The sequence below is a fragment of the Drosophila elegans genome, unplaced genomic scaffold, assembly GCF_018152505.1.
Source record: "Drosophila elegans isolate 14027-0461.03 unplaced genomic scaffold, ASM1815250v1 contig_476, whole genome shotgun sequence".
In the NCBI taxonomy this organism is placed as follows: Eukaryota; Metazoa; Arthropoda; class Insecta; order Diptera; family Drosophilidae; genus Drosophila; species Drosophila elegans.
Genome location: NW_024545863.1, coordinates 1,599,865 through 1,614,050, shown reverse-complemented (window position 1 = coordinate 1,614,050; position 14,186 = coordinate 1,599,865). Strand labels below are relative to the sequence as shown.

The window sequence follows — 14,186 nt, the reverse complement described above, 5'->3', positions numbered from 1 at the left end:
CCATAAAACCGAACGGGCAAAGGATACAACTAAAGCTGTCATAGGAACGATAGGGTCAAACAAGGTTACTTCAGTTGTTTATCAATAAAATTGCGTAAAAATTTATAGTTATTTATTGCCGACTCATGTATATTTTTATTAAATTGTTAAGACTATGTCAAAGTAAAGAAATTAATAAAAATATAAAGCACACATATTATTCATCAATATCATCTTCATCACTACTTCCGGAAAAGTCAATTGCATTTTCACTGTCCTCAGCCTTTGGAGTTTCTTTTAACAATTTTAAAGCCGATTTCGGCACTTGACGAATTTGTTTTTGAGCTTTCCTACAAAAGCTTGAGAGTAAAGGATCTGAACTCATGAGCAACCTATTAAAAACATCCATATTTCGTGCTTCCTGGGCTTCCTCAGTTAGTTGTCCAATTGGTAGCAATGCATTGTTAATTACTTCTGTTCCATGAATGAGCACTTTGTGCAGAGTCAGTGGCATATAATACCACGGATATAGAGTAACAAAATTGCTAGCAGTTTCCAACGCATATTGTCCGAATTTTTCCTCATCTATATCCTGATCAACGACGATCAACACAGTGTGCATTCTTTTAATCAGGTCAATATCTAAATGCGTGATTTCTGCTGACAACTCAGGGCTTTGAAAAAATTTTCTGGAAGTATTGCCATCACTAGTACTAACAAATCCAGGCTTCGGATCATCAACTAATAATCCTAATTTTTCCTTAAATTCATTTTGAATACGTTTTTTGTTTTTATTAACAATATCTTTGTCCTCGGCCGATTTAACTTGCCATTTTTGAATGGGCAATTTATAGGCCACTTGCAAGAGACATTCAAAAAACCGTATCCACAAATGTAAGGTTGAAAGTCCGAACCGCAAATTGTTGGTGCTCACAGGTCGTTTCAACATTTTAACAATATTATTGAATTGCTTGCTATTTGATCCGCATATGTAACAGGTTCGTGGCGAAGTTGTTTCGGTCAACGCATTGCAAACTCTCCCGTCAATCATTAAGAGCATCAGTTGATGGCTTACTTCAACCACATCACCTAAAATCTGAACAACAGTCTTAGTTAGCTCACGAATTTCTTCCGCTACTCGGTTACTTTCCTTTGGCGCAACACTGGAATTTTCCTTTGTAAATTCAATTCTTAAAGGTCTACAAAACCGTGCTGAGCCAGGGCAAGGATTTTTCCATATAACGCGGTTTTCGCATGTCATTTTAATGGGCACAATAGAAGTGATAAATACAGACGAATCGCTGGCTTCTGAACTGTGATCGGTGCTTCCATTAAATCCCCACTTTGTAAAAAGACACACTTTTTTCATCAGGCTCGGGCTCAAAGTGTCGATATTCTTGCCTTCTAAATGAACTATACGCATAGCAGTGTGATCGAGCAGAGCTTGAAGAGAAATTTGTGAAAATGTCTCACCTACAACAATACTGTCTGCAGGTGGATAACACTCTTTTTTCGCCGATTGGATGGCATTGTATGATGGGAACCTGTCGGGAGCAGAATTCCTAACCACTTGGTATTGGAATCGAGAAAGTCGACCCTCGACCAAAACGGCCAGCGCTTCGGTCTTTGACATTTTGGTATCGACCGGTGGGTCGACTTCTCCTTTCCTTCTGTGGCTTCGCATATGTCTCTGGAGAGTTACTTTCAGGATAAAAGCCTTCGGGCAGAAGGTGCACTCGAACGGTCGTTCACCAGTGTGGATTCGCAAGTGTGTCTTGAGTTTAAAGTTCTGTGAAAATGCCTTTGGGCAGTAGGTGCATTTGAACGGTCGCTCGCCTGTATGGGTTCGCAAATGTCGGCTTAGGCAAGATTTCTTTGGAAAAATCTTAGCACAATAAGGGCACTGTTTATCGTTGCCGGTTGGCTCGTAATTATCGTTATAGTCATTATCCGATTGTAGTTCATCTCCATCATCATATCTATCTCCTTCTACAACGGTTTCTGTTGCCTCAACCTTCACTTGGTCATCATAGGCTGGTTCTAATTCGGAAATATAGAACACCTCTTCTTGAATTGGTTCGCTCTTCACCAGAATTACTTCTTGCTTAACCTCGTCGTCCGAAACGTTGCACACTTCCGCCTGGAGTAAGTCATCGTCCATTGCACTGCAATACATTACAAATTTAAAAAATCCTTACTGTGTTCTAATTTTACTGCTCTTACACTCGAGTCTGAGACATATTTTCGAGCTATTCCGCGATGTCTGGCTTGTTTACTTCATTAGAGATGTGAGTGTTGTGGAGGAGAAGGAACATTAATGCCAACATCGATGTCATCGATGTTTACAAAATATCGGTTCTATTGGTGTTCGGCAGAGACTATCGATATATACCCGTTTCTAACGATATTTTTTTGCTTATCCATTTTGGCGGGAAAATTGAATTTTGTGTTCTCTTTCTCTTCTTCATTTTAGGCCTGGCAGCACTGTTTTTTGGGAGCATAGCTCCGCTAACCAAATGGTTAGGTTCGTGTCTGTGCTAGGTGCACTACGCACTAAACAACAATATAATTGTTTACGAAACCCCAAACATTTAATTATTAGTCGGGCGCTAAAATATTGGTGTTTGTTCAACAGTTTTGTATTTAAATATAATTTAAAAAAAGCATTGTTAATTGTTTAGGGTTTTTCGGTCGCCAAAATTGGATACAAACTTGATCATTAAAATGTTTTGCAAAAACATACAATCAGAAACGAATAATGTACCTAATTGGAGCTTTAACTAAAATGGCTGACTAAATAAAATATTTAGTTTTCTCTTTTCTTGCTTTGTAAAGACTATATTGTACATAAAACGTTTAGTCACAGATATTAGGCTGAAGCTGGTTCATTAAGTTCCCACACAGGTGTGTTTTTTTACAATATCAGTTTACCTTATCGTCATGGCTGTACCACTTGCGCCACTTATTCTGCTACTTATCCTGGGTTGTCCCACTTGCAAGGCCTTCGATGAGAAGCGGGTTCTAGGAATGCTGAATTTAGAACGCGATCTCCTGCAGATTCTGCGTGACTATGCCGAAAAGCTGGAGGAAAAGATCAGCCTTATAAACAAGTGAGTTTGTAAATAAAACTGAGAGCTAATTATACTGATACTTACTTAGTTCTTTGGAAGAGTACATCGAAGATATAGACGAGGCCAACCTTTATCCGGAAGAGTACCTTTCCAATCCGCTAAATGCCTTTCGATTGATAAGACACATGCACCAGGACTGGGTCAGTTGGCAGGTTTATATGGAGGAGCAGGTGGGCGCCGAGCAAATAGCCAAAATGGAGCTACTACTACCGCAACTCCCTAAAAAGTTGGACTTTAAGGGGGCGGCCAAGGATGTCAATAGTTTGAGTCAGTTCTACAACTTCGAACCCGCTGATCTAGTAGAACAACATGAATTCGAGAGGTTTGAAATCCATACTGTAATATTCAATTAACTGGAAATATTTATTCTTTAAGTCCCCTGCATCTTTCGCCTTTGGACTGCTATCACTTGGGATTGGAGCTGTATGAGGAGCATGATTACCTGGGGGCAGCCAGATGGCTCGAAGTGGCTGCCCATAACTACACCCACTCAAGGTACAGTGATCTGTACGATCTACTGGGAGCACCACGCTGGCAAGTCTATCGAGATCTGGCAAGGACCCTGTTCAAACTGAGTATGTATATTATATTTGATTTGATTTATAGAACGAAATATTCAACCTTGCAAATCAATTGCAGATCGAGAAGGCGTTTATGATGCTTATGGATCAGCACTGAATCTGAATTCCCAGAATGTGCATCTGATACAGGAGTTTGGCCAGATGGAGTTGTTTAGTCTGAGGGACCCCATGGAACCCATACTCGATCCTGAACAAGATCCCACCGGTCTGGAGAGCCATTGTCGTGGCGAATTTTACGCCCACAAGGCCGAATTGCTGTGCGAATATAATAACTGGGTAGATCCATTCCTGGCATATGCTCCCTTGAAGTACGAGATGCTTGCCCGGGATCCCTACACCATTATTTATCCGGACAGCATTTTCGAAACGGAAATACAGCACGTGGAGAACGCCTACGAACGCTGTCCACGAAATGTCCAGTTCGAGCTTCAAAAGGGCGTCGTCGGGTGTTCCATCTCCGATGGATACAGTCCGGTGATGAAGCGCATCAAAGAGCGGGTCTTGGACATGACGGGAATGGAAAATGTTTGGGAAACCTTTTACATAGTCGAATACGACCAGTTGAAGACCTTCGAAATCTTCAATCTCTTCCGGAACACCAACAAGGTAATAAAACAAAAAACTATAGGTTCTTTAAATTTTGATTGATTTGACTTCATCGTTGACATGGACTTTTCATTCCAATGTTTAGTTTCCCAAACTCAAAGTTTTCGATTTGGAGGATGTTGAGGCGACTGTAATGATATTTGTAAGTAGAGCTGACATATGTTTTAAACGATCTTCATAATTTTGCACTTGTTTTGACAGCTTAAAGACGTTCCTTTGGGTGGGGCCATAACCATGCCAAATGAAGGCATTTTTGTGGAACCCAAAAGGGGAAGCGTGTTGATCACACTGGATCATAAGGAACATTCAACTACGGTGTGTCCAAATATCATAGGCAAAGGATTAGGTAAATTCCGTAAATATTACCTATTAATTGTCTTATTCTTACATTCTTATCTTTTTTTTCAGTTATGATAAAGTTTATTTTAAAGAAAGATGAATAAGCGATTGCGCTTTTACAACTGGGCAGACATTTCACTTATATATAGTGTATAAAATTAACCTTATAAGGCTCAATAATTACTTTAAACCATCTGCAAACATGGATAACTTTTTAAAATCCTGAATAAATCATTAGATTTTTTTTGTATAATTAGATTCGTGTATCTTAACCCCTTTTTTCATTTGCTTATTTCCTTTTTAACAGAAAATTAAACATTAGTTGCACTTTAATGCATTAAACATGCTTCAAAGGCCCTTTTACTATCCGATCTAATCAGTTTCAACATGACCCTGCTCGGATGTGTTCACATTTTCATATTTTTTCTAATGTGTTGGAAAACTAATGGATTTGTGGAGTTAGATAATCGCAAGGAGTTTCTCATCACAGAGTCTGCGAAAATGGATTTGATGCAATTGGACACCGAATTGATCAGCAACTTAAAGAAATATGCCGAAAAAGTCGAGGAAAAGGTGGAAAAACTACAGAGGTAAGTTGGAGCTAGTATATCTTTGAGAAAAAAAAATGGTAATTGTTTTTTTTTACAGGCTAGTTCGGGAGATAAGACAGCCACTGGAGGCAGCAAAGGGTATAGAAGAGGAGTATATGGGAAATCCTCTTCACAGTTTTCCTCTTATTCGGCATATGTATCAGGATTGGAAGTATCTGGAAGAGTTTATGAAAAAGCCAGTCGGTGAAGGTAGGAAAGGAAACATATAAAGATTCAAAACTACCTTTCTATCTCGCTTTGTTTGCAGAACAAATCGATTTTCTAAAAAAAAAACTACCAGAATTACCCTGGCAGGCGGATACAGATGAAGCGACTGCCGCCATGTTCCGAATAGCAGAAACCTATGGAATGGAGCCTTGGGAAATGGCCAAAGGTCTTATCGATAACGTTCAATACAAGTAAGTCCCTAAATAGATTTCGTTATGTAATATCTAACTGCGATCTATCCATAGATCTACACTTTCAGCTCTGGACTGCTTCCAAATTGCAAAGATGTACTTCAAGTGGGGGTATTTTAAAAAGTCATTTGAGTGGTTGAAAAACACAAAAAGTCGGATGAAGAGACTGTATTCAGATGTCCATGAAGTCTTGGGAGTGACTCATAAGGACGTAGCCTTGCTGCAGACACGATGTTTAATGGAATTAGGTAATTGTATCCTTATTTTAGCCCCTAAGGCTGTCATATCAATAATGCTCTTAGTAATGCCAGTATATTATTAAAACTTTACTTTCAAATTTAGGTCTAAAAGATCAAGCTAAAGAAGTGCTGTTGACGCAGCCCGACCTCGCAGAGAATGCAACTGACTTGCTGGCCCAGTTCGAATCTAATCCCTTCAAGGCAAATGATTTGTCGCCCATTTTGCCAGATTATTACAAAGAGCTGTGTCGTTCCTCGTTTGTTCCAAAGCCTTCGAGGCTTCACTGTCGATATAATACCACCACATCAGCGTTTCTAATCTTAGCTCCGCTTAAGATGGAGGAGATCTCCCTGGAACCGTATATAGTCGTATACCATGACATTCTGCCTGATAAAGATATAGAGCAGTTGAAGCGCTTGGCGGAACCGAAACTGAAGCCCACCCAAGTGTTTAAAAATGAAATAGGTACAGTGAGCAGCGGACGCACCGCTTTGGGAGTCTTTTTGCCATACAAAAATATGGATCCAAAAGGTGGTCCTCTGTTAGATCGCCTCACCCAGAGGTTACGTGATATCACTGGCTTGAAAGTCCACGACAGATTTCCTGTGAATGTCATCAAGTACGGATTCGGGGCTCACTACGCTTCACACTATGACTATTACAACGAGTCGAACTCGGATACTAAAGTCTTAGGTGATAGGATCGCCACAGCTATCTTTTATGTGAGTTTATCATCGAGCTAATCATTTGCAAACCATTTAATTAAAGTCATTCTTTTTTCTTGTTTTAGCTTAATGATGTCCCACATGGTGGTGCCACCATTTTTCCGTGGGTAAAAATTAAAGTACCAGCGGAGCGTGGTAAGGTTCTGTTCTGGTATAATTTAAATGGAGAAACCCACGATGTGGAGCAGAAGACGTTACATGCCGCTTGTCCCGTTTTCGGTGGCTCCAAATGGGGTAAGTACTTAAAATTTTATTTAATATCTGGCTAAAAATGCAATTTTTTTAGCCATGGCAGCCTGGATACACGAATGGGATCAGATGTTTATTCAACCCGTATATTATAAAGGAAATCAAACATTTATGGAATAGATTTTACACTTTTTTCAATTTAATTTTAAGCGATTATCCTTAGTCCTGTGTGAAAAGTGGGATCTAGTAAAATCTGATCAGTAGCTACAGACTGCATATAAATATAAATATATTGTGAAATTATTTACCTTTCTGGATTTTGTTCACTTACCATTTTATATCAATATTTTAATTCTCTACAGAAAATCAATATTTGTCACACTTTAATCGCTTTAAACATGCAACTTAAACCCTTTTACCGACCGAATTCATAAGGCTCTATTTGATGCTGTTCATGATACCTAGAAATGATAAGAATTAACCTTAAAATTATGGTTCCTATCACCCTTGGACTAGTCTCGAAGGCTGTGGGATATAAAGGACGCATAAACTACGTAACTTCAGCGGAGGCGAAAATGGACTTGCTGGAAAAGGATAAGCAACTTATTATCCTACTAAATAGTTATGCGGTGGAGCTGCAAGACAAAATCAACGTGCTGAAAAGGTGGGAAAAATTATGAATATGACGAATAAATAAATAAATTTGTTTATTTTTTGTAGGATAGCTAAGGAGTTCAGAAAGCATTTGAAAGCAGCCAAGGGCATGGTGTGTACTATTATTAAAGCTTGCTTACTCATTTTTATTTATTGGTTTTTTTCTTCCCATCTCTTATTAGTTTTCCTCCCAAGTTTTGCTCCATACCTTGTACTTCATTTGGCAATTCGATTCGTTTTCTTGGCTGGCATTGGTCATCAGCTCATTGCACCATTAAGTGGGCAATTAAATTCAATTAGCCGCAACTTCCCTGTGGTTCACCACTCTGCCATTTATCACGCCTGGCTGAAAGTAATCTTCCCCTTGCCCCAAAATCTTCTCCCATTCTCTTCGAGAGTTCCTTGCAAGTTTGCACTTCGATTTCGATTGGCGCTGCTAATAATTTCGCAGATTTATTGTTTGCTCGCTTCCTGTTTGCTTGGCTCTATAAAGGAAAGTTTTCCAATTCCATTGCCGTTGCCGACTTGGATTTCAATTAAGATTAATGGCGTACACTTCTCTCCTTGAAGAGTGCAATGCATTTGTCTTGATTTCACCTTCCCGGATTGAGTCCCTTCATCTGCCAGACAACATATGTATGCAGGTTTTTCGCCCGACAACTGTTGGCCAAAAGGTAACGGCGGCAATTTATCAAAATTTGCGCACACCCTGCGGATGAGTGATGGGCGCGAAAGGCAGGAAGATGGCTACAATTGGCATGCATGTGCCACTGTTCGCATTCATCTGTGTGTTTTCTAGCTTAAAGTGTGGGGAGAGATACTGTGATTCCAAGGTACTATTTTAGGTGATTTATTTAGTGAAAAAGTACTATTCTGGAAATTAACAGAAGGCCTTTATTTGTTGGTTTCTCTATATTATTTTTAGAATAAATTGATTGTATTTTATGATTTAATAAAAAATGGCGTGTTTAATTTTACTAAAAATTTATATTTTGTAGTATGGTAGAAAATGTATTAATAATTATACATTTTAATTATGTAGCCTTGATAGGCTAGAAAGTACTCACAATTTGGGTCCAAAACAAATCTCCAAAATCAGTTCAATACTGACTTCCAACTACCTACCTAGCGATTATACCATGTACTCCTTCCTACAGCTTTGTTCATGACTTAAATTGCTTTTTTCAATGCCAACGGCTGCTCCTGTACTTGTTGTACCTCCTGCCCTTCCTGCTCCTTCACATCCTGTCACATGCGGAGCCAAATGTCATTTCAGCAAAATCCCTCAAGTCGTTCGTCTGCCCTTTTTGCTCCTGTGTGCGTACGAAAACATTGTGCAAAATATGTTGGCAACATTTTTCTGCGGCTGCTTAAATTGCATTGGGAAATCGGTTGGGGAGCTGTATAAAAGACAATGAGCTTCTGTTTCTGTGGTGAAAGGTGCATTCTTTACATCCGGGGAATATTATTTTGGGCATCTCAAGTTTTAGACATAATTTATATGTCGAGTAAAATTGTATGATAGATCTGGAACCCCAAAATCCCTGACACATTTCTAAAGAATAATTAACCAAATTTGCATATGAGTTTTGATACTAAGTACTTTAGTTAAATATGTGTAAGTCTATAATGCCTATAATGCCAAGCGATTCTCCTTAATTGCTTCTGTATCGTCTATCTCCAAGTTAGATCTACAACTTAAAATCCTTTAAGGGATTTTCTTATGATGCTTGTTGCTCCTGTTCTAATAAAATTAAAATGCCAACCATTTGCACTCGACGGCGTCTCCCCTGAAATGCGATACAATCTCCGTCTTCGTTGACTGTTAAAAAATTAGCAACAATTTTTCAGCATCGCATCAAAACGCGCCCGACTGTCAACCGCATCCCGGGCTGAATCCACCCCCAGCCAGTGCCCACTTATCAAGGAGCTGACTTACTTTGGGCTACACCTTGTTACACTCCCAACCTCCGGAAACCACGCACTTTGTCATCTGGTTCCATCTCCTCTTCCATCTGCGGGGTAATTTGATATGCTGTGGCTTACATTTTTTATCCGCCATTACCACAAAACGATTTACTTCCGCGTAGCAATTTGCTTTAAATTTTTATTTAAACAACAATTTGCTCAAGCGCAGATTGAGATTTCCGCTGAAAGATTTTTCCACAATGTGGTGGGGTGGAAAAGGAAGGGGGAAATAGTAGATGGGGAGGATGGGGAAAATAGGAAAATCCTTTCCACATTGCCAACTCATTGATGCACCTTCAGAGTGGCCTTCGTTTCAAGGCTCTCTGGCTGCAACGGACACTCGACAAATTAATTTGCTCTAGACTGTTGAGACAGCTGGGCGTGGTCCTGTCCTTGCTCCTTGATGAGTGTCCTTCGAGTGTCTAGGGTTCCATCTCCCCTTTCTATACTCTTCTGGAGCAGTTTTATGAATTTATTGTGTGTTTGGAAGTGCATTAACGAAATAAGTTTAGAAAATAGCCAAGCACTGCAATCAAAAGATTAATCAATTAATTTAAATCCAATACTTAAAAGTTAAAATTACAGATTTATACATTTCGTAAAATATGGTATTCCTTATTATGGTATTTTGATCGTTTTAAAGGTTTTACCTTAATTTCATTTATGTTACTACTATATTGGGTTTTTAAAAATTCTTTGATTTTAATTAACAACTGAAACAATTCGAAACCATGTGAAACTTAAAATGAATCGATTACAGAATAAAGACTAACATTTTAAAGAGTATATATTTTTGGGCTATCTAAGCAGGCTTTTAATGACTGTCTTTTTTTGTTTTTCTTCAACTTAAATTGGTTTCGTGTTCGCTGGTGTTTTTGTGTGAAAACGACCCAATTGGGAGAGGAGTTTACCAAAAATATATTCAATCTTCAAGGTGGAGTCACACCCTCTTTTTTATTTGTTCGTTGTTGATTTCTTCGCTGTTTTCTGCGGTTTTTAATTTAATTTCTTGCACCTTGGCTAATTGACAATTGGATGCGCTGATGTTGCTGACAGTTTCCACTCAAGCAATTTCACCGCCCTGAATTTAAGCGCTTTAAATTATCCCCAAGGAAATGCGCAGGGGGCGAAGAGAGGGCGGTGGCTGGTCCGAGCTCCTGGCGTTAATGGCTCTTTTATGGTCGCCACTGTGCGGTCCCCGCTTTTGTGGCAGCTGCAAATATTTCGCCACTGCACGGGGATCGTGGATTCCCGGAGAGGCAGAGAGGCGGACAGGGGGGCGTGGCCGGGTGCCCGGGTGGCGGCAGCCTGCTCCAGCTGAAATCTAATCTATGCAAGTCCCGCCACACATCCCTCGGATACCGCTCCATCAAGCGAGACAACTATTTTTTTCGCTTGATTTTTCACTTTTTTGCTGCCGCTGTTTGCAAGCTTAACAGTTAATTGCCCCTTGAAGAATACCGCTCCGGAGTTTCAGAGCTCCACTGTATCCGAGTGGACTACGTTGCGACTACCTATGCATACACAAAAGGACACGGCCGGACAATGGAGTTGAGGTCCTGTCTGTGCACTTTTTGTACCCTCTACTCACTTAATGTTTAAATTAGGGGTATGCTGTACGCATTTTTTTCTTAACAACTTAAATGTATGTGAATAGAAATCGTTTTCAAAAACATCACATAATACATTCTGTACCTTTATGTTCATTTTAAACATTTTAGTCATATATCTAAGAGAAGGGTTTTAAATAATTTCTGTACCTCTTGCAATTCCGAATATTTTTCTATTATTATTATTATCTTATTGAGCTTATGACATTTTTTATCTCATTTCTTTTCATTTCAGCTTATATTTGGCTACCAACCCAAATGTTCTTTTTAATGGGTATCTTCTAGTCTGAAACATAACCTTTCCATCCCGACTTGTCTGTCTCTAACCCCGTGCGTGTGTTTTAATCGGTTTGACTTTGTTGCCTGACCTGCGTGGATTCAGTGAAAAGGGGATGTGGGTATGCATGGGGCTGTAATTGGGGTGGGATGGGGTCATAGGATAACAACAACAAGGACAAACAACGTAGCCAGTGTTGCCCGCAGCAGCAGATTGAATCCTAATCGAGGTTTTGACTTTGGTTACGTTGCGTAAACACGCAACAACCGGCGGACGGAACAACACTCACACTCACTACTCCCCTGAAAACAGTGCATCCTGGTTCAAGGACTTTCTATGGGTAGACCTCCTTAGTGCTGTCCCCTGGCGCAGGCCTTACTGTACCTAGTGCAGTACAGTTTATTGTAGCATACTTGCAGGCAGCTGTTGTTTGCTTGTCCTTGGGGCTATTCAATGGTGTGGTCGGAGAAGGTGATTAGAGGCAGTTTAAACCTTTTTATCCTGAAATTATTACATAGGACTAGAAAGTTTTATTTTCATTCCACGCATAGATATGTGTCACTTAATTTTTCCAACTGAATTGCAAATTTTTCTCCGGTGTGAAACCTGCTTTCTGAATCCAAATTTGTATTAAGCGCTTAAGGTGAGCTTCCAATAAAACAGAGAACGCCATTGCTTGCGGCTACGCGACTTTCTCTCCCCTTAACACCACATTCTACACCCTTTAACCTCTTATCACCCTCTATTTTCACGGCTTTAAATGCGCTTTTAATAGCCGAGTTGTTGGCCAGAAAGTTGAATCAATATTGAACTGCGTTTGAGGAGCAGCTGTTGACAGGCGGCCAAATGTGGAAGCCTCACGTATAGACATAGACGGGTAGAGGAGCGGAGAAAGAGATGGGTGCAAACAGCTAGAAAGAGATGGCTAAACTTTTGACAGTTTTAAGTTTGACTATGGAACTCTTCGTGGAGTCGGGAAATATGTGTTGGCAACTTGTGACACAAAGGCGCCGTCTCCATCTTCATTTTCACAGCCCTTCCCTTTGGAGTTTTTCCGTTTTCCAGGCTTTTCTTTACATATGCAACAATGCGCTGACTTGACTTGTCCAACTCCTCCTTGCTTTTTCCTCCCCTAACCTCCCTGCGACCTTCACAAAAAACTTGAACATCACGTAAGCATTTTCCAATCCCTCCCTTTTACAACGGACCCCCCACATTTGTACATACATCAAAAATTTTGTTATGTCTTCGTGCGATTTTGCTTAAATTTTGCTTTTACTTTTCGTCGACTTCTGCTGCTGAAAAGGTCAGACATTGTCAGTTAAGTGTCCATGTCCAAGTCGGAAAAGTGTTGTCCAAGATTTCGAGTGCTTTTCACAATTTTTTAGAGCCATCCCCTGGCTCCTTCCATTTTTTTGCCCGCCTTGTCTTTTGGCTCTTATTGAACGCCTTTCGGTTAGGTGTCAATGTGCAAAGCAGAATTATGGCAAATGGTATTGGAAAACTTTGCCAGCTCTTGTAGTAAATGGATATTACAATTCAGTAAGGGCGGAAGTTGTGGATTTAGGTAGTGCAATATGTGTGGAAATTGGATGAATAAAATACGTTATGGAAAAAGATATAGATTTTTTTACAGAAATCCATTATTAAAAAGGAAAACCTGTAAGATCTTAAGTTGCTTGAAAACAGTTTTTTATATACTTTTGAATTTTGTAATGGTAACCAGATTAATATACGAAACTTTCTAATTTATCAGGATAGCATTTTTTAAAGTGAACTCTTGCTCAATTAACTTTCCCAATTTGAACTTTTGCCTTATCAAAAATCCAAAACACAAAGCAAAATCACCGTGACATAAATCAGAAAATCAACAACTAACGCAAAACGGTATAAAAATCGAGTTATGGGGGCGAGCAATACATATTTTGATTTATTGGCTGCTGGCGTGACTCTTTATCTGAAGCACCAAACCCCTTATGGGTATATACACCAAACCCCCTAAGTAGACAGCTCAAAGGCCTAAACGAAGCGAAGCCAACAAGAAGAACATGCGAAAACAAAAACATACAGAGTGGAACCAAAACCGAAGCCAAACAATGGCGAGCATTTTGATTTGTGACTTGCGACTTTTCACGTAGCATTCTCACAACCTCACATACTCACACACACGCACCGGGAAAATCTCCATAAAAAATATGAAAATAAAAATCACGCAACAGGATATTGAAACGTCACACATATGCCACAAGTGCGAGACCTTGGGAGTGGGTGGTGGGAGGTGGTTGGGGGGTGTGGCAAAAAGGGGGAGTGGCTGGGCAGACAGGACTTCATTCGGCATTAAAACTGTCAGTGGCGCAGATTGCCTGCGGTGGCTAAGGACACCTTCGCACATGATTTATTTGCAGCTGCATTTATTTGTTATTTGAATGTGGATGTGAAAGTGAAATGGAGCAAAAAACTGCGCGAATTTCCCGTAAACAGTTGCAGTTTTCTTCGCCTTATTTCGATCCCCCCAGCGAGCACGTGCCGCTGCGGAGTGGGCGATGTCCTGAGTGTCCTGAGTGTCCTGGCCAATTGTCAGCCAGACGGCAAAAGGCACGACTGATTGGAACTTTGAGCCTGCAGCTTCTGGATTCGAGGACGTGCAGCGAAAGTTTAAATAAACACGACCAGCAATGCGAATTGGTGGGTGAATTTTCCAAACAGAGTGGGAAAACATATTAAAGTTGCTCAGAAAGTCAAGCATTAGCTTCAAGTGCAAAGGCAACTTGAGCTAGGAAAAATGTAGAGCAAAATTGGAATCGATTTGGAGATTTCTAGGATAAATGGGATTTTTTTTGTAGATTCAATTTGATCGATGTGGATAGATAGATTAAGT

At 39.9% G+C, this 14,186-nt stretch overlaps 3 protein-coding genes and 1 long non-coding RNA gene across 5 annotated transcripts; 2 read left to right on the top strand and 2 right to left on the bottom strand.

Annotated features, from left to right (window-relative positions):
* Nucleotides 1-130: 130 nt before the first annotated feature.
* Nucleotides 131-2,270, bottom strand: LOC108148452. 2 transcript variants are annotated; one of them, XM_041709283.1, is made up of 3 exons: nucleotides 2,203-2,270; nucleotides 1,453-2,144; nucleotides 131-1,392 (listed from the first exon to the last, which is right to left on the bottom strand). In XM_041709283.1, the coding sequence occupies exons 1-3, from the start codon at nucleotides 2,217-2,219 to the stop codon at nucleotides 197-199; spliced, it is 1,905 nt and encodes a 634-aa protein (XP_041565217.1). In that variant the 5' UTR covers nucleotides 2,220-2,270; the 3' UTR covers nucleotides 131-196. The 2 variants fall into 2 exon arrangements, with proteins under 2 accessions (XP_041565217.1, XP_017130975.1); XM_017275486.2 differs by having other exon boundaries at nucleotides 131-2,144.
* A 646-nt stretch (nucleotides 2,271-2,916) lies between these two features.
* On the top strand, nucleotides 2,917-4,889 carry LOC108148503 (prolyl 4-hydroxylase subunit alpha-1). Its single transcript, XM_017275540.1, has 7 exons — nucleotides 2,917-3,089; nucleotides 3,139-3,432; nucleotides 3,486-3,685; nucleotides 3,750-4,297; nucleotides 4,383-4,439; nucleotides 4,499-4,643; nucleotides 4,706-4,889. The coding sequence occupies exons 1-7, from the start codon at nucleotides 2,920-2,922 to the stop codon at nucleotides 4,738-4,740; spliced, it is 1,449 nt and encodes a 482-aa protein (XP_017131029.1). The 5' UTR covers nucleotides 2,917-2,919; the 3' UTR covers nucleotides 4,741-4,889.
* A 98-nt stretch (nucleotides 4,890-4,987) lies between these two features.
* On the top strand, nucleotides 4,988-7,064 carry LOC108148502 (prolyl 4-hydroxylase subunit alpha-1). Its single transcript, XM_017275539.1, has 7 exons — nucleotides 4,988-5,226; nucleotides 5,285-5,436; nucleotides 5,495-5,645; nucleotides 5,700-5,893; nucleotides 5,988-6,607; nucleotides 6,676-6,844; nucleotides 6,897-7,064. Exons 1-7 carry the CDS (start codon nucleotides 5,024-5,026, stop codon nucleotides 6,977-6,979), a joined length of 1,572 nt encoding a protein of 523 aa, XP_017131028.1. The 5' UTR covers nucleotides 4,988-5,023; the 3' UTR covers nucleotides 6,980-7,064.
* Nucleotides 7,065-9,533: 2,469 nt separating this feature from the next.
* LOC108148593 lies at nucleotides 9,534-10,492 on the bottom strand. The gene is made up of 2 exons (XR_001774563.2): nucleotides 10,333-10,492; nucleotides 9,534-9,947 (listed from the first exon to the last, which is right to left on the bottom strand). It is a non-coding gene; the product is annotated as an uncharacterized LOC108148593 (long non-coding RNA).
* Nucleotides 10,493-14,186: the final 3,694 nt, after the last annotated feature.